Source organism: Bemisia tabaci, chromosome 7 (genome assembly GCF_918797505.1).
Source record: "Bemisia tabaci chromosome 7, PGI_BMITA_v3".
Classification (NCBI taxonomy): domain Eukaryota; kingdom Metazoa; phylum Arthropoda; class Insecta; order Hemiptera; family Aleyrodidae; genus Bemisia; species Bemisia tabaci.
Genome location: NC_092799.1, coordinates 14,945,233 through 14,965,910, shown reverse-complemented (window position 1 = coordinate 14,965,910; position 20,678 = coordinate 14,945,233). Strand labels below are relative to the sequence as shown.

General features: G+C 41.8%; 1 protein-coding gene across 9 annotated transcripts in view; it reads left to right on the top strand.

Annotated features, from left to right (window-relative positions):
- Positions 1–20,678, top strand: part of mtd (TLD domain-containing protein mustard) — a 573,843-nt gene that overhangs the window by 234,973 nt on the left and 318,192 nt on the right. For 8 of the 9 annotated variants that reach the window (XM_072302170.1, XM_072302172.1, XM_072302169.1 and 5 more), the window contains exon 2: positions 621–1,428. The exons of the other annotated variant lie outside the window; for it this stretch is intronic. In XM_072302170.1, coding sequence (XP_072158271.1) covers positions 1,052–1,428 — 377 coding nt within the window. In that variant the 5' untranslated portion in view covers positions 621–1,051. The remainder of the gene's footprint in view (positions 1–620; positions 1,429–20,678) is intronic. 9 annotated transcript variants of the gene reach the window in all.

The window sequence follows — 20,678 nt, the reverse complement described above, 5'->3', positions numbered from 1 at the left end:
ATACATAACATAAATAACGCTAAATTTTGGATTTGATGACCCTTCCTCTTAGCTCTGTAAGATTTTTGTAGGTCCTTACCTCTCAACATTCATAATCAAAATGGCGTAACGCCTCGACCCGCTCTCCCCTACTTGAGGCGATAAGAATATTTTAAACGGCCCCCTAGCTTTTTTACGTTTGTTGTAAGTTTTGATTTTCTTTTTTCCTATGTTTTTGGGACTACACTGGAAAAAAAAACACATTGGATCTAGAGTGCGGACTCTTAAAAACATCGACAGCAAAAAGTACTCTTGATTCAGTCAGAATCTAGCTTAAATCGAGAACCAAGCCTCTTAATTTAAGCGGATTTCGTTTTGATTCAAGCAAAAATCCGATTGAATCGAGAGTATTTTTTCTTGTCGTTGTTTTTAAGAGTCTGGACTCTAGATCCAATGTGTTTTCTTCCAGTGATTGACATGTTCACTTTTTACCATTTTCATGTCCTTTTTTTACCATTTTTATTTTCACATTTTACAATTTTTCCAGTATTAATTTAATTTTCTTTTATCTTCTTTTATTTTCCGTTCGTTAAAATTTTACTTTCGTTTCATTTCTTTTTGGTTTTTTTCTTTTGTTTTAGGTATTCCCTCTCCGCACAGACCGGGCAGTGCTTAGCCGATCGGATCCTAGCCTTTGAGTGAAGCGTTGATAATTTGAAATCGAAAAATTGAGTCAAAATTTACAGGAGGAAGGAAAGGTCGCCGAGTCTCGAGCGACTAGCGAAGCGTCCGGGCATTTTCATTGTGTAGTGTTCGTTCACCGTTCTTTTTAGCGTTCGTTTCCGTTCCCGCTCTCTCGAAATCCCGCGCGTGGCCGGCGTTCAACTTTAAAATTATAACCTCAGTTTAAAATCCCAATTCTATATCTATATCTATATCTATATAATAATCCTTGTGTAATCGCGTAGTTGTAAGTGTAGTTCTAGTGACCGTTCTATTTTCGTAATGAGAAATCCGGATTTCCTCCCGAGTCCGAATCAGATTGTCTCAGCGTGATTTTTGGATAAGCAAAATGGATACGGAGGTGTTCCTCCGCGCGACCAACAACAACCCGGACAAGGACCTGTCCAAGAAGAAATGGAGCACCGGGGCGCTCCCCCTGGCGGACATCATGGAGACCTCGGACTACGCCGGGAAGAAGGGCAAGGACAAGAAGAAGAACTCGCTGACCATAAGCCTCAGCAAAGAGGAGCTCGAGGACAAGAGGGGACGACGTAAGTCGTGGCACGTCGGCAAGCTCGAGCGCAAGAGGCGCAAGAGCTCCCTCGTCCCGGGAAGCGGGCCCAACAGCGGCCCGCCCTCCACTTCCGGCTCCCCGCCGCCCTCTTTCGATAGACATAAGAGACTCTCCTGGTACAACATCTTCGTTCCCGATAACTGGCTTAATCGGTAAGTTCCTCCTCCGGTCCAAAGGGGGTCTTTAGCTTATGCGCAATGCATTCTTGGTGGAGGGTGTACCCTGGTAAAAATTGGCAGTAGAATCTGTGTTCCAAAATACCATAGACCTACGGCCGGCTGTAAGATTACCAATAACTTCTATAGCCGGCTACACAATTTCTTATAGCCTTCAATAGCCGATGGCGATTAAGCAACTCACAGCCAGGCGATAAAGTGTATGCTAGACGTCACTAATTACGGATGCTAGGACTTAGTGAGTTTTTGGACCACTGTTCTCTTTTTTGGCCGTAGTACCTTGATTTATTTTGCGAGGAAAGCTCCGTACTTTTGATGGATGCCTGCCATTCCTAATATATTAGAGCGCCTTCAGTTTCGTATGATACTGTGCAATACCTCTGGTGTGAAATAGTTGCTTCAAGCGCCGCGGCACGCTGTGGTGCGGCAGGCGGGCAGCCAGCGCAAAACGCGCATTGGCGCCTACAAACCTAACAAGGATACTTCACGCGTTGCGCAATGCGTGAAGTATCCCTGTTAGGTTTGTAGGCGCCAGTGCGTCGCCGCTCCGCTTTGTGTTAGGCTCTAATATTTAATCTGGCGGAGTCAGCGTCATTCAACTCATGATTTTGAAATGTTTGCACATCCTGTGTGGATTAGTATTCTCGTTTTAATTGATTAAAAAAAAATATGTATTAAAGGAAAATATAACGTGTGTTTTGTAAATACGAGGGTCATCCAAAAAGTGAGGTTCCCTACCTTGTATCTTCCGAGCGAAACGAGATAAGTCAAATCGGTAAAAAGGCACATATTAGGCATACTCTAAGCTTTAGAACAAGCTCAAGTTTTTGAAAATCGGTCAAAGGATTCGCGAGGAAACTTAATTTTACTGAGACAACCTCCTGTCGCCGCGTGCCCACCTCCGGGGTCAGGATGCGCGGAGAGTCGATTATTGAAGACTCGGGTTATCGCCTCTATACATCACATCAACAAGGAATTTTAAATTCTTCATTGAGTAGGCCTTACCTTACTTTTTGACGTAGTCTCCACATCTTTTTTTGACATTTCTGGTATCATTACAGCAGCTTCTTGATGCCCTCCGCGTAGAAGCTTTCACCTTGACTCTGAAACTAGTCATTGACAGCTATCTGTACCTCTAAATCGGTTGAAAATCGCTTCCATCGTGGAAGCTTTTCCGCTCGGGAACAAATGAAAGTCACATGAAGCTAAAGGAAGAGAGTTTGAAGGATTGGGGGAAAATTTCCCTACGCAAAGCAACTGATGTGGAAGTGCAGATCGCTGTCAATGACTGGTTTTTAAGTCAAGGCGAAAACTTCTACGCGGAGGGCATCAAGAAGCTGCTGTAATGATACCAGAAATGTCAAAAAAAGATGTGGAGACTACGTCAAAAAGTGAGGTAAGGCCTACTTAATGAAGAATTTAAAATTCCTTGTTGATGTGATGTATAGAGGCGATAACCCGAGTCTTCAATAATCGACTCTCCGCGCATCCTGACCCCGGAGGTGGGCATGCGGCGACAGGAGGTTGTCTCAGTAAAATTAAGTTTACTCGCAAATCCTTTGACCGATTTTCAAAAACTTGAGCTTGTTTTAAAGCTTAGAGTATGCCTAATATGTGCCTTTTTACCGATTTGATTTATCTCGTTTCGCTCGGAAGATACAAGGTAGGGAACCTTACTTTTTGGATGACCCTCGTATTAAGGTGGTTCCGTATCAAACTTAATGCTTTTCAAAGCACACGAATTTCTACACAATGTCTTATAGCCTTTTATAATCGATGGCGAAAAAGCAACAGCCAGGCGATAAAGCAGTGTAAAGCCCGGCGATAGGAACTATAGCCCGGGTGCATAATTTTTTATCGCTTCGCATAGCCCGGCCGTATGATTTTCTCCGCATTCTACAGCCAGCTATATGATTTTCTGTAGCCTTCTTTAGCCGGTTATAAGAATTCCTATGGTATTTTGAAACGCAGCTCTTATGGTCAATTTTTACCAGGGTATAGATTCGATGGAGATGAATCGATTGGAAAATAAAAGAATGAATCGATCGACGTGAACCGATCGATAAATTATTGAAAAACCGGTGTCGATTGGATCAACATGTATTGATTGAATCATGCAAACGTGAACCGATTGAAAAAATTTGATTTTGATCGATTCACGGGTTGGTCGGTCGATTGGACTTGTCGATCGATTCAAAGGTTTTTCAACGGATCCAGGGGGTTTGTCGATCGATTTGAGGAGCTGTCGATCGATTCGAGGAATTGTTGACCGATTCAAGTCGATCAGTTCTCGTTTTTATATTTCGATCGAATCAATACCATTTGTTTCATAATTTGTCGGTGGAATTGGCGTCAATCGGTGCACTTCGATTAATTCATATTTTTGTTTTTCTATCGATTCATGTTTTTATTTTTCGACCGATTTATGTCGATCAAATCCATACCCTCCTTTCTGTTATGATCGATATATTTCAAATTTTAATCTATAGGTGGATTACAGTGTGAAATACTAAATTACAGTCCGTAGATAAATCAACAAGGAATTTTCATGTCGAGAATCATGTTCCAAAGTTTTGAAACTAAGTCCAAAGCACTGTCTCGATTAACCATCGATATCGATACATTGAAATCGGCTACAAAATGAAAACAGTACTTTTAACTTCATTCCAAGATTTTGAAACGTGATTTTCAGCACGAACATTCCTTAATGATCGATCTACTGGACTGAAATTTTGATTTCCCCTAAATAACAAACCGAAATTTTTAAAATTTGAAATACATCGATTTTACTACATACATTGCGCAAAAGCTCAAGATCCACCGCAAGACACTAACATTGGGCGTGGACTAACTAACATTCATCTATCCATTCATTGATTCACTTTCTTCATGCACACTGGCCAGAATAGCTGCTGCAATATTGCAACTGCGAGGAATCTTTCGCGTGCAAAAACAGCCCTCATGTTGAACTCGCAATCAGAGTGAAAGGCTATCTTCGATCTCGCATTAAGTTGCCCGTGACCCTGCAATTACTGACAGAAAGATAGCTTTATCAATGCTCCTCATTTTCCATAGTTCGACACAATCAAATTGGCCTCTCTACTAAAAACTACGAATTTCAATCGATCGGATCGGTTTATATTCGGAACTCGATCTCTGAACCTCTAGCATATCTTCATGACCCGATTCCCTCAGCCGCTGATAGCGCAGAGGTAACGTAGAGAGTTAACGCACGATAACGAGGGTTTGGCGCGGTGTTGCATTGTTATTCTCTTATTGCCGACTTAGTAAGTGCCCTCTTTTCAGGAGTTTCCCCCTAATTGTTTAGGTATTTATCATATTGCGTCCATATCAGAGTTTTAGATTCAGTACACTGCAAAAAAAAGTTCGGTGATTTCTGCCGAACCCTTCGGTATGCGGTTGTTCGGTGGCAAAACCTAAGTATTGGGTTTTGTGAACCGAACGGCATTACGGCGTTTGGAACGCATGACCAACCGAGTAACGAGGTAAGGTTTCACCGAACTTTTAAGGTCATGGAAACCGATCATTCGGTAAGCTCAAAAAAAGCTCTCAAGTTGAGGCTAAAATGGAGGGGATATTCCACGCTATCCTGAGAGTCCACCTCTACATCAAGACAAACTCTCCATGCGAAGATAGGAAGCAAATCTATTGACAGAGTTGCCGTGATATCAGTTTTGGAGTCCTCAAATAAGGTGGCAGCCCTGTCAATGTATTTGCTCCCTATCTTTGCATGGAGAGTTTGTCGTGATGTAGAGGTGGACTCTCAGGATAGCGTGGGATATCCCCTCCATTTTGGCCTCAACTTGAGAGCTTTTTTTGAGCTTGGGAGTTGATCTCAGAGAAAACCAGTGGCACCATCGTGTTTCTCGCGAACTTTTACGTAAGAATGATCAGTCAAATCGCAAACTCCTCACGCATGCAACATCTCCTTTATGCTTCAAAATTTTTAACAGTGAAGAGATGACCCATATTTTAATTTTTTTTCTTTTTTTTTTCTTTTTTTACAATTTTTCTCGTAGAGGAGCAAACCTTGCCGGAGCAATCAATGGTTGCGCGTGTTCACTCCCCGTTGAGCCGAGTCATTTCTCATCTCGCAGAGTTGCTCATCCTCTGGTCATCCGGGCAGACCCGCAGCAGGGTCCGCACCGAGTAAGAATCGCATACCTCCCGTACAATTCAACCGGCTCTTACGCGGTTTTGGATTCCGATCCGCGAACGGCGACACGCGAGGGAACGCTCGATGATTGATGGCTCTCGGACGGGACGGAACGCTCCGAGGAGATCCTCCGTTTTCATTTTCCGGGGTCGGGGCGGGGGCGGGGGAGGGGAACAAAGTGAACAAAGCTGAGGTGGCGGTGTAAACGCGTCCTTTGTTCGCGGCTCGGTTACATCATTATTGCATTGTGCTCGGCCTCATCCGCAGCCCCGCCGCCGCCGCCGCCGCCAAAAAAAGGCGCGAAGTAGGAGGAAGCGCCGGCCGCAAAGGAGAGCACTCGGAACTCGGCCTCGCACGCCTGCCAGATTGCGCCGTGTAGACATAGCTATAGACATAGCCATGACATAGCTACAGACATAGCTGCATCATAGTTACAAACAAAGCTATAGACATAGCTGCATCATAGTTACAAACAAAGCTATAGACATAGCTATCAGTGTTCGAAACTCACCTTTGAGTTTTAGGAGCCATGTGGCGCATCAAGCCCGATTTTTAGGCGCCACTGAAGATTTTTTAGGGGCCAAATTGACTTTTTGCCTATATATTACGGCGCGTTTAGTGAAAAGTTAGACACAAAATGTTTTCGTGACAGAACTAGAGTAGCTTGAGGAAGACAAAACTTGAGGAAGATAAAACTTGAGGAAGACAAAAGTACTTACAATGAAATCGTAAAGAATAGAAAAAGCACAAACAGTCGAAGAAGAAAAAGTAGAAATTTCGAATAATCACCTAATATGAAAATTCAGATTCTTAGGGAGCAATTTTTAATGGCCACGTTGGCGCAGAGCCTTCATTTTTAGGCGCCATGGCCGATTTTTTAGGCGCATTTGGCGCGTTGGCGCCTGTGAGTTTCGAACACTGAAATAGCTATAGAAAGAGCTTTAGACATGACAGTTAACAAAACTATAGAGATAGCCATAGCCAGAGCTGTAATCATGGCAAAAGACAAAGCTATAGGCAATAGGCATAGCTACGGACTCTCCAAGCCTTTAAGCGGCCGAGCAGCGTGATTGTTAAAATTTTGTGTTTGTCTCGTGGACATAGATGACATAGGTTAAAAGACGGAGCGTGATTGGGCGGCTATGTCTCATCGCTGCTTTGTCGTGCCTTTGTCGGGTAGAAAGAACGACATACTGTCGGAAAGTCAAGAGGTGCCTTTAGCGTGTCGTGAATTCCACCTGACAAAAGCACGACAAAGCAGCGACAAGACATAGCCGACCAATCAAGCTCCGCCGTTTAACGTACATGTCCATCCGATAAACACGAAATTTCAATAATCGGCCCGCTGAGAAGCCGTCCCGTGGTGATGAAAAACCGAGGGCAAGGATTTGAAGATGGACTTACCTGGAGATATTACCTTTCTTTTATAATAATTAATCACAGAAAAATACTTTTCTTCCCAAAATTCGAAATGGATCAGTTGATTCTGGTTTAGTGTCAGCGTTTTGATTTTGTAGACATAACCAAGAAACTTAGAAATAACCAAGAAACTTAGAAATAATTTGAGAAAAATTACAGAATCCTTAGGAGATTTGAAAACGGAAACTCATAACGGAGGAAGTTCCGGCTCAGGAGCCTGAAGCGATAAAAAACGACGTAAAATCTTGCTTATTGCAGGTTCAACATACGAAATCTGGAAGTTTTTGCTGCCTTCGTACATTTTACTGGGTCAAATCCGATCTTTATTGTCTCCATTTGACCAGGTGAAAAAGTTTTAGGGGGAAAAATATAGTTTTCAAATTCGAAAAATACAGCTATCCTTTTATTGATTATTAGTTTGAATAGTCAAATGTCATGGAATGAAATCGGATTCGTCCACTTCAAATTAGCTGTCGACAGGTCCGGAATACCTGGAGAACTCGGAATTGTCAGGGAATTTCATCAGGACAGGAAAATCAGGGAAAAGTAGGGAATTAATGAAAAAGACTATCTTGAAACTTGAGAAAACTTAAGCGCTGTCCGCACAAACAAACTGAGCCTCAATATTGTTCGAAGCTCAATCCTCGTAACTCAGAGGAATCACACTCAAAATATTGTAAAGAAAGGACTATTTTTTTCAAAAAAAAAATTGCAATTTTCCTTGATTGAAATCCTTAAGAAAAAAGTTTCATAATGTTTTTGGTCGTCGCAGTGATATTCTTGCCAAAAATCGTTCATTTTCACTTCTAAATACTTAAATTTTCCACGCGGAAAGTCACGGAATTCTAATTATTTCAACTAGGGGAAACCTGGAAAAGTGAGAGAATTTTTCCCGCCAAGTCTGCAGACGACCGAGTCTCACCCCTGATCAATAACGGAGATACGACCCTTCCAACAAAATAGCGACTGACGTCATTTACGAAGCTTTTGTCCCGCTCTGATTTTCCAACCCCCTGAAAAACGGGCACCCTTCCGTCTGGGGCGAAATTCGATGTTTTTTACCCGCTCAGCTTGGCAAGAAAGGCCAGGATGATTAATGGCAAGCGAAGATGATTCGAGTTGGACGAGATGATAAACTGTAAGGTCACAATTGTCATCCTTGCGTTATGTCGCCCAACAGTGGATGCGGCGCGATTTGACAAACGGTGCCGGCAAATAACCCATTTCTCATCCGGACCCGTCGAACGTGAAATATTTCCCGCTCGATTTGGCAACCTCGAGATAGCAAAGCTGTTAGCAAAGCTCCGTCCGTCTTCATTCTAATCCCTGCTTCTTCGAGGGGCAGAGAGCAACGGTGACAGATTCTTAGCTTTTTTTTAATAACACAAGGGAAGGAGCAGTAACTTTTGGCTGAATTTTTGCAACAATGGAAAGCGAAGAGGTTTGAAATATGTTTTTGGGTGTTTTGCTAGGGTTTATTTATTTTTTCCCCCTATAAGAGAACCGGGGCAAGGTTCCGTTCAAGGATTTGCGTCTTGCGTCTTCCGGCGAGGGGTGTCGGATGTTGGTAACCGGGATTAAATTGATTTCAAATGAGGCGTTTTCTACGTTCTTGCAACCTCAAATCTTTACCTTAAACCTTTTTTTTCCTACCACAGACGAGTTCTACCACAGCTAAAGCCAGGGACAAATGGACAACGTTAAGCAGAAAGTAGCCAAGCCACATTAGCCATTGCCAATTTTAATTGAGAAATTTAATTTCTTACATGAAAACGGTTGTGCGGATTTTTGTGCGAATTCCGGTGAATTTTCTGCATAGTGCGAAGCAAATTCCTCAACATTTTCAAAGGAATCCGCACGAACGTCCCCTAATGGAAAAATAAAGTGCCCAGTTAAATTTGGCAATAGTCGGTGTGGCTTGGTTCTTTTCTATTAGGCACGGTCTAAATAGACTGCATTTTACAATTTGGAACTATAAATTCTGGCTCTTCTGGAAAAACACTTATGCGCATAGGGACACTAATGGGGCATACGTTGTTTTTAAACCGGGCTAAAATTTATAGTTCCAAATTGCAAAATGTAGTCCAATCATCTCCGAAAGGCCGGTGCGTCGATGCCGAAAACTTCCAATTCGCGATGCCGTGGGCAGATTATAAACTTAGGTTACACTTAATCGGTAATTCTCAGCATCATGAAAGTGAATTCGTCTCGAAGTTTATACCGGGAACGCCTGCTTCACAGAACTTTTTCTTTTCTTCCACAATATTGTTTCCTGATTTCCGTGCCATGATTTGTCGCGCACGAGAGAGAGGGCACGCATTTTGTGACCCACTTGGCGTCTGACGCAGGGGTAATTAAATTTTTTGCGCGATACCACGTGTGACGCATAGTTAATCAAGTTTCAAGCGTTTCGATTTACAGACTTTCGAGCCTTGCCAAATTATACGAAAAGAAGCCTTACTCGAAAATCGCCGAAAATACGCGAACATTGGTGATAATCATTGGCGGATCCAGCAAATTGGCAACAATGTTTTCTCCATTTAAACCTATGGAAATGTATCGATTAATAGAGAGACCAGGTGCTCCGACAAGAATCGATTATTTGACATTGGTTTAAATGGAAGAAACCGGGGAAACCTGGTGTTGCCAAATTTCTGGATCCGCTTTTAGTGATTACTCCTGAGGATTTCGATGTAACATATACGTCATCAGTTTCCCTGTACATAAGTGTTTTTACGAATAAGCCAGAAATTTTAGAAACTATAATGTAGTCCAAATATGGCGCGGCTTTGCACAGGTCTTTTTATTATCGAATAATCGAGTTATTTGTAGGATCAGTTAAAGATTTAAGGGGCTCGGAGGACAAGACGCATAAGTGCAGTTTTTGAAAAAAACAGAGATATTAATGATTTTAAGTGAAACTAGTCTTACTGCATATTCTCTGAAAAATTTGCTCCCAAATTCCAATTTTTAAGCATCAAGAAGTCAGTCCGAACTTTCTTTCTGCCATAAGAGTCCATATATTCTCGAAATTTCAAACATATTTTTCTCTAGATGGCGAGAACTGCACTCATACGCCTTGTCCTCCAAAGCCCCTCAAATCTTGATTGATCTAAGGTTGATATTATGCTTTCCCACGGCAGAAATGTCGTTGAATTGTGTTTATTTTGCGTCAATGCCTCAGTTAACATTCGACGCAGGAACTTAGCTTCCGCTTAAATTTTATTATCGTTCGCTAATCCATAATCTGCAACCGTTTCATTGCGATTCTGCGAAGACTGACCTAAGGAATTCTTGAAAAAGGTTAAGGTGACATCTAGTCCGCTTTTTTCAGTTGGTTCCTCGGTAGTTGCATATTTGGATTTCATTTTGCAAAAAAGAACCAGGAGCATTCCAATGTTGCTAAGATTGTGCAACTTTATTTAACTTGCAAACATAAACTGATCATCCGAACAAGTTTTATCTTTACTCTCAATAAACTATAAACGCATGAAAAAAATAACCTTTGTAAATTTAATTTTTGACATGATTTCAGTAATGGTATTACTAAAAATGTAAGTTGCACAATCTCAGCAGCATTGGAATGCTTTTGGTTCCCTCTCGCAAAATGCAATCCATATGGCCCTGTCGAGATCGAGTTGGCATCATTGGTATGACCACAAGCAATTGCAATCGCATCGACAGGTGAGAAATTAGTGTCGGTACGCCAAAATAATCGCTACACGTAACGGCGCCCCTCTTGCCCCCGCACTTCTTCCACCCCTTCCAAAGTGACAATTGAGAGGATCGGCCGCGCCATTAATTTCATTCGGAATAGGGGATGCTGCGAGAAAGAATAATCTGTTACACCCTTCTCCAATTCGCTTTCATTATCTAGCTCACGGCGGTTTTCCTGTCACGATTGATTGGCTATGTTGCCCCTCGACATGGAATTCCATAAATTTCCCTCATGACTCCTCGCACGGATGAGGCAAATTCGAAAACAGTGCAAATACCCAGCATGTTCGAAAATTGATGTCCTTAGAGAGGAGAAGTGAATTGTTTAAGCTCCCCGACAGTGGGTCGTTAGGTCAGTTATAGATTGGATTCGTGCTTTAATGGGTGAAACTTATAGATTGGTAATTTATAATTGAGATTCGTATGAACAAGTTTTTACGTCTAATGTTGACTGAAATTTTGCCTTTTGGAATACATAGTTAATTTCATAATATACCGTATTTAAGCATTTTTAGATGAGAAAAATATATAGGAACCCTCCATCAGACGATAGGCGGCAATCGAAAACCTCTAATTTTGGAGGTATATCTCAATCGACTCTTCAAATCACCGTCTTGTTGACTATCGACCAACCCATTCAATACACTAGCCAATTTAATATTAACTTGACTGACGCACTTCTTATCCTAAGGCTCGACACTTCGACAGTCAAAACGTTGACAGCTGACAGTTGACAGTATTGTCTAGTGACAACCCGTTAGGAAATGTTGAATCCTCGAAAGTAAAATTTTTTACCACTGACGAGAAGGAATTTAAGTAGATAGTCCTCATCATTTTGTCCCTGAGCATTCCGTATTGTTTCTTCCACCTTAATTTTACCGGTGGCGTGTAAGAAGCAGCAATTGCAATGAATGTGTCACTGAAACAAGTATGAAATTAAAATGAATTACAGTATTTACCAAACAGTCGACTCAATCATCAATTTCTTATTCCCGCCTAAAATGTTACGTTTTCTGTTGTTATATTTTGACACAAAGACATTTTGATTGGGTCTTATAAACACTTATGCGTTCAGTTTCTTTTTGGAAGTCAAGTTGTCGTTTCTTTTTGCTGTACTCGTTCCAATTTTCCGATGAAGCCGTAGAAATCAGTACGGTTTGAGATGATGTCATTGAAATCAATGCCGATATGGCGCAGCCTATGAATCGGAAGGAAGTTGAAGCATCCGAGAAAGTAGCCCGGGCTGGGACACCAATTTTGGAGGAGGCGGCAAGCTATCAGCGTTGCTTCATTCCTCAGTTGATCACTTAAAATCGGACGTATTTCTGTCAAACGGAACTATGTGGATTGAGACGTGAGCTCTGAGACCCATAAGAGTACATACGTAACAGGGCTCACGTCTTAATGCACATAGTTCCGTTTGACAGAAATACGTCCAATTATAATCCCCCTTCCTGTTTCACAAATACGTGTTTCGTTCCAATCCTGTTTTATGGTGAATCTGTGCGTTAACTTTCAAAAATAACTTTGATAATATAAGGAACATAGCAGTGCGAGGTCTCCGAGACTTATTGTCCCTGGTTCGTTTCTTTAGAATTTACTTTTGATTAATCAGAAAATAATGTAATCTCTTAAAATGAGAAATTTCGATCGTGAATGAAATGACAACGCGACAACAGACGTAACGCATTCCAGACGGCAGAAATAGACGCAGATCGCAGGCGTAGATACCACTATTCAAACTCGTAGGAGCGCATATTGCCTACTCTATTGTTTGAAGGCGATTTAGTAGTTTTTATGCTCTGCTTGTGTCTGCGATTTATGACTTGGTCCTCTGAAATACTTATTTTGTGGACACGCCATTCTTACGATATTTGCTTCATTGAATCAATGTGATCCCTTAAAATGTAATATTTCGATTGTGACGAACTTAGAAGCTTCCGACCACCAGACTTAATGCATCCCGTACGGCAGAAATAGCTGTAAGCGTTGGATACTACTATTCGAACACTCTGGAGCGAATGTTGCCTACTGTATCAGTTGAAGGCGACTTAGTTTGTTCCGTGCCCTGCTGCCATCAAAAGCTCAATATCCAATATTTTCCACCACAAAAATCACTCCCCTGGAAATTTTTCCTTTCTTGGCGGAGACCTCCCTTTCTTGAGGACGGAAATAATGGACCACTAGACAAGGTACGAATTTAAGCAATCTGATACATGTTTCTTAACCAGAATTTCGCGTAGAACACGATTCACACTACGAAAATTACCGAAATCAACTTCTAACGAAGATATTAACGTTTTTATTTCGCACTGATTACGAGGAATTTGAACTGCCCGCTCACAAGAAACTCAAAGCTCTACGTGAGTCAAATCGCGCACTACAACGGTTTCAGCAAGCTTCTCAATCGAGCAATGTTCATTTTCCACCATGTGTTGTTCAAACTATTGGTAATTTGCTATAGCTGAGCCAAAGTGTCAAGATTGAAGTTGAAGATTTTTACATCGCAGAGACTGTCATGATAAACATTTAGGTATGTGAATCACGTAGAGCATTGAGTTTTCATGAGCGGGTGGTTTGAATTCACGCATCAAGAATCATTAAATATCTTCGGAAGGAGTTGATTTCGGTGATTTTCGTTGTGCGTATCGTGTTTTACGTGAAATTTTGGTTGAGAAACATGTATCAGAATGCTGAAATTCGTACCTTGTCTAGTGGTCCATTAGGAAAAATAATTAATATTTCAATTGAAAATTTTAATTTTTCACTATATTTCAAACATAAAATATCGGAGTGGCATCAGAGTAGTGGGCTCAAACGCCTGGCGGATGCCCGGATCACCAGCTGCGTCGCGGCGCCTCGATAATCGATTGATCCGCTCGGATGGCGAGCGCGACCGGGCTGACGATTTCCTACGGAATTGTTTTTGTTGAAATTCCACGACGTTGACGTTCGGCAGGCGAGTTCGTCGTCTTCCCGATCCACCTCCGGGATGACAGAAGAAATCGATAAATGGGTCGATCAATTCTTCACAGCGCCATTCCCGGTCTGAGTCCGGCAGTTTTCCATGATCACCGCGGAAAAGCCGCCTTTACACGATTCGAGCGGAAGATCACGAGAAAACCTCAAAAGATCAAAGCGCCTTCAATTGATAGAGTAGGCAACATGCGCTCTTGAGAGTTTAAATAGTGGTATCAACACTTAAGGCTTTGGCACACTCGATCGAACGATTGATAATTTGTAGATGTTACGTGGTTCCTTCAGAGTTTCCAAGCACCATATCACGCTGCGTTGTAGCACGTCAGGTGTTTGTGCGCAAAATTTAACCAACAAGATATATTTTGAAATACCTTAAAAGTTTGTCCCGAGTGAATTCTGCTAATCGGGAGGTAGAGTGATTTACGATACTCCCTCAAGACGTGTGGTCCGAGTTATTTTAAAGTGTTTCTTGCTCAAATGTGTCAAAAAATTGAACCAAAGTCTATGAAACCATGGTATGCATGACCGCGATGGATGACGTCATGCACTGTGTTCTTTGATGAGCGATATCTCCGTTCATACTGGATGTAGAGACTTAACGTTTAGACGGATCGTACAATTATTTTATTAATATGTATGCTTAAACCATCATAAAACGATTCTGCGCCTAGCGCCACTGATCCATCCCGTTGTCATTTCGCGAGACCTCCGTTGATCCGTTGAGCAATCGTTGAACCGCTCAGTCACATCGGTTCGGCATCGGTGTGGACATCGAGGATTCGCGATTCCGCTGTGAAAAAGAACGCAACTCCCACTGGAAACCCCACCTACTTACGCTCTTTTTCGCCAAACTAGGAACCCCGAAAAGAGGGACGATAAGCCAAACAACGCACCTGAATATTAATCCGCCTCCACCATTGTTCACCGCTTCGTGCGGCTATTTCTTAATCACCACGACCCGTAATTAAAAGGCAACACTAGCCGCAGTCGTTTACGCAACGTTGCCGATTAGTCCGGATAATGGTGGGAAATATATGCGAGAAAGTCGAGGACTTTGATGCGGGATGGCAGACTTTTTCGAGCACCGTTTGAAATTCGGATTCCGGCCTTTCATCTAATTTCCCGCCCTCCTGGTCTTCTCACCGTCTCGTTTTAAACGCTACTCGGTCATTGAGATTTCGTCAGTTCATTGTTTGAAACGCGGAGTGCCAAATCATTTCGTTAAACTCTCTGACTCCCCTGTTTTTGATGGGTCACTAGACCTTGTGAAAATAAATAAGCTTGGCTTGGCCTTATACCTTGCATACGAACTTTTAACTTGCCTTGCAGAAGCCTTAACTTGCAGTTGTATGCACGTTGGGTTAGGTTACGTTAAGTTAGGTTGGGGTAGGTTAGGATACGGTAGGTTAGGTTGAGTCACGATTGGTTGGGTTAGGTTAAGCTAGGTGCGTTTAGGTTGGGTTGGATTACTGGGGGAGGTTATTACATTTATTTGCCGTGAACAGATTTCCCCTGAAACTGTCTACCCATCGGTAATAGTTTTCTACCTATCGGGAGGAATGAAGAAAATATCGTCAGTTTGAACTTGCTTTCCACCATGAGGATCCATGTAATTTTCAGAGCCGGATTTAAGGGGTGGCCACATGGGCCGCGGCCTACGGCGGCAAATTTTCCAATTTTGTAAATGCAGGTGTAAAGAAAAATCGGATTCAGAAAAAAAAAAATTACGTACGAGAAAAGGTGACAAAATCTCTCATTTTCTGAGAGTATATCTCTAATTTTGTCGTATTTCTGTGATGCAATAGACAGCACCTTTAATTAGTCGAGTTAAGATTAATTGTAAGAGAGAAACCGAACATGGAATTTGGTCTGGAACGGCGCGGCGCAGATATAAGTCGATGATGACGAGAACTTGAGATGAAAAGGAGAAACCCTTGGCGCGGCGCGGTGGTCGGCATGTAACACATATTAGCGCCTACAAGACTGCATGGATACTTCACGCATTGCGTCAAAAGACAGTGCGGTCGCTGCGGTTAGCAGCGGGCGGCGTGAGCCGCATATCGCCTACGAGACTGCATGAATACTTCACGCATTGCGTCCAAACACAGTGCGTGCAGCAGCAGTCGCAACGCATATCGTATACAAGACTGCAGGAATACACAGTGCGGTCAGTGCGGCGCGGCGGCGGAAGTTAAAATTATTAAACCACATTTACGTTTGTTCTTTCATAATTTTTTCGTGTATTTCATATAAATGGAAGGCCTTGTCCACACAGAGGTAGGTTTACGGAACTTAACTTTCGCGCCAAGTTCCATGAACTTTTGCTGGTAGTGTTGACAGGGCTCTCGCAAAAACTGTGTCCAACACGAGTTAACGCGTCTCATGAACCCCTCCCCCTCCAGCATGTTCACTTGATGGTTTTTATTGATGTTTCAAAACAAATGAGAAAGCGGGCGGCAAAATACAGGCGGCCCATGGGCGGCAAGTAAGTAAATCCGGCCCTGGTAATTTCTAAACTTCAAACATGTATTTCTCGAAATAGCGAAAACTGCGCTTATGCGCCTTGTCCTCAGAGCCCTTCGATTCATTTTGCAATTCATCGATGGCATTGTGGCCGTGTTCCTGCATGGCGGAACATTCCAAAATGAAGTATGTTCTGTCGGCGAATCCCGGAGAGCTGAAGGTCTCCGAGAGGAGGCATGAATCGGTGGGGTATGAATTATCGATGGAAGTCGTCGGAAAAAGCCGGAGGCGCCGCGGTGAGTGGCCCAAAGCAGATCGGATTCCGTGAGACTCCGATGACTGGTGTCGTGTCCGGTCTTGCCCGGTCGTCCGGACTCCGCAGGAGCAATTACAGTTATCGCAAGTCGCCTTGTGCCCCGCCGCACAGTGGATTGAGCTATTCTGCCGTGCTACGCATAGAACACCGTAAATCCATCAAGATCTCCCCTCTTTTTTCGGAACTTAACACTTCATAAAATGTTTTACCAATGCACCTCAAATTTTCAGGTTAAGTTCTTAATAATAAATTTGTGGGAGCATTCTGTAAAAACATTGTCCCAAGGCGCACTAGTTTTTTTGCTATGATCTATTGTTTAAAAAAATGTAAAATGCACCGGAAAAAAAACATATTGGATCTAGAGTCCAGACTCTTAAAAATATCGACAAGTAAAAGTACTCTTGATTCAATCAGAATCCAGCTTAAATCAAGAACCAAGCCTCTTAATTTGAGCGGATTTCCTTTTGATTCAAGCAAAAATCCGATCGAATCAAGAGTATTTTTTCTTGTCAATGTTTTCAAGAGTTTGGACTCTAGATCCAATGTGTTTTTTTTTCCAGGGTGGCGCTAACGGCGTTTTTGCGTTGTACAGCAGTGAGGAAGTCGGACATGAAATTTTTGACGAAGATTGCAAAATTTACGTTTATCTCGTCACAATTTTAATTTAAAGCAATGCTTTATAGACGCTATTAGTGCAACGTCACAGAAAAGCGATATATATCGATTTTTTCGCACTGGTAGCATTGAAAGAGGTTATGCCAATTATTGTTTGGATCCAATTCGATATAATGGAGAATCCCTATGATGACGTCGCCACTAATAGCGTCTATACGGATAATTTTACGAGGAAACTAATGAAATTACTTTTGAAACATCAACATTTTATATCAATGAAGATGTACGCACTGGAAAAAAAAAACACATTGTATCTAGAGTCCAGACTCTTGAAAACATAGACAAGAAAAAGGACTCTTGATTCAATCAGATTTAAGCTTAAATCAAGAAGCAAGCCTCTTAATTTGAGCGGATTTCCTTTTGATTTAAGCTTAAATCTGATCGAATCAAGAGTATTTTTTCTTGTCGATGTTTTCAAGAGTCTGGATTCTAGATCCAATGTGTTTTTTTTTTTTTTTTTTTTTTTTTTTTTTTTTTTTTTTTTTTTTTCCAGTGCGCTTTTAAAGTTTTTAAATCGGGTCCGACCTCTCCTATTGACTCGATCCACTGTGCGACGCGGCGCGGACAAGGTGGGAGATCGGACTGTGTGTCCGCGGCGCCGCCGTCGAAGAATCGGATCGGAAGGAGAAGAATAGCCAAGAAATATCGACGCGGATCGGCCTTCTCTCGCGACGCCATGAATCGGTCACTCGGACGGGAGTCTCGGTGTTGTCGGACGTCCACTTGACGTCATCGATCGGAAATTGTTTATCCAGGGAAGAAACATAATGGTAGGATAGTGCTGGGCCGCACACTGTTCTACGGGGAAATCAAGGCAAAAAATTTTGCAAAAACTAGATTCAGAAAATTTAATGTGATTCAAATTCAAATATGATGTGGATTGCATTTTGCAGAAAGGAAACAGGAGCATTACAATATTGCCAAGATTGTGCAGCTCCTTTTGTCTTGGAAGGAATACCTATTTATCTCTAAACAGTTTCTATTTAACTCGCTAAAAACTGTAAATTTAGGACAAAACTTACCATGTAAATTTCACATTATTTCAGGATATAAATCGTTATATTTAGCAACATTGCAATGCTCCTGGTTCCTTTTTGCAAAATGCAATCCATGTCATCCACCGATGTATGGCACCTTCAAGGGTGCCTCTACGACTAATCAAGGGTGCCTTGATAAAGACATCTGCGTTGTTTTTATCCGGATGCGGGAGACAGGAATGTGGGGCATTTGCTTGAGATACAGTCAGCCTTTATGATTGCCTCATCTAATACTTTGTTTTATTTTTTGTTTCAGGTGAGTACTATCTTTTTTTCACCCTGAGGAATATTTCTCTTTGAACAGTAAGTTACTATTTGCATCCTTTTTAAATGACGTAGACTCCACTCAATCCCAAGATAAAGCATCGACAAAAAAATGAAATGGTTCTTGAGTCAGGGCTGTAGCTTATCATAAAAATCGATCAGTGTTGGCCTGGTTACTTATCGTGTTTTGACGTTTGATGCTTGTAGAACAGCTTAAAATAATAAGATCTATCCAAACAGCAACTCTCATCGTTCAATATTAACCGAGCTATCGCGTTTTGAAAAATTCGGTGTATGACGTCATCCACCGCGGTAGTAACACTCTCGATTTCTTCCACACTGCTTTCATCAGAGTTTCACGTTGAGCAACCACTACAAATGTGTATCTCACTAACTGATGAAAGCAAGGTGGAAGAAACCAAGGGTGTCACTACCGCAGTGAATGACGTCATAAATCGAATTTTTCAAAGCGCTATGCTTCTGTCAATATTGACCGTAAAATACTGCTGGTTGGATAGAACTTATCTTTTAGCTGATCAACAAAAACTAAGCACCGAAATACGATTCTGAAACCAGCGCAACTGACGTATTGGAGCATCATTGTGTGAATGAGTTCTGGATGCACTCCGCCGCTCTGCCATCGGGAAAGAGATGCTTGTATAAATGCATGATACGGCAACTTTGAGCTAATGAACGTCTAATGAACGGCCCAAGAGGAAGACAGGAGAGTGGAAGAGGGGCTGTTCACGCAAAGGCAGCAAAGGCAGTCTTCCACAAATTCCGATGATCATCGAGCACCAATCGACACGACGCGGACGCCATGTCGATGGTCAACGTGTAATGAAGACGCGCCCTCGCCCCGGGGCATCTCCGCGAGTACTTCGCTCCCAACAATAACTTGTTTTCACGCCTTTGCGGCTCATCATCGTCTGATGGTTTTTTGAGGAAAAATTATTCAACTCCGATAGGATAGCTCCGTGTTTTGATGAAAGGAATCAATCATCTTCGAGTTGGAACTGCGCAAAAAAAGTCTCAAGTTTCCTCCCTTGATGAGCCTCAATGTACGAAATAATTACTCTGCGTGCTAAGAAAAAACGCCGTATGAACATTCGAGCACTAAAAAAAAAAAACACATTGGATCTAGAGTCCAGACTCTTAAAAACATCGACAAAAAAAATACTCTTGATTCAATCAGATTCAAGCTTAAATCGAGAACCAAGCCTCCTAATTTGAGCGGATTTCCTTTTGATTTAAGCTTACATCTGATTAAATCATGAGTCCTTTATCATGTCAATTTTTTCAAGAGTCTTGACTCTAGATCCAATGTGTTTTTTTCCAGTGTAAGAAATAATTATTCTGCCGTGCTAAGGAAAAACGCCGTATGAACGTTCGAGAGTTGCCAAATTGCCTCCGATGAAATGTTTATTATTGAGAAAAGTTATCAATATTTTTCCGTGACATTTTTAGACTATTTAGATTTAATTACGAACGAAATTCCCAGTAAAATCGAAAGAAAAATGTTTACAAAAATTCGTGATTCATCAAAGGAAACGCCTAAAGGCTCACACGGCGTTTTTCCTTAGCACGACAGTATTGCGGTACTTATTTGTTCAGATTGTTTTTATTTCCCCTTTGGGGAGAGGAAGGATTGTTTTAATGAAAGATAGATGACGTCATCGCTTAGATTTTCAATTTTAATGAATTCCTCAGTTCGTCGTCTCCTTCCTGGAAGAACGTAACTACGTTTCAATGTTGCCAAATTTCCACTTGTTAAATGCATTTTTACTATGAGAATCTTGCGCATTCTTCGTGGCGAGGCGTGAATGATCGATCATCGATATTTCCTCATGTGAAGCAATAGCAAAGAATCAATTATTAAGGTGTTCGTTACAAATAACCTGTTAATCGATCCTTTTCTATAGGTTTAGATGGCCAATCAATTGATACATCACATAGCACGTCACGCCACTGGCATTCGTAACTGAAAATTTCACCGATACTTCTTGAGATATCATCCAAAAATCAGAATTTTGTTGTCAAAAGCACAGGTACATTCGTGTAAAAATGGAATCATTTCGGTGAATTTTGCAACGTTGGAATGAAGTTACGTTCCTTCGTCCGAGTAACGACGAATTGGATGCAAAGGGCAGTAAGAAGATCTAATTATTTTAAGCCGGGT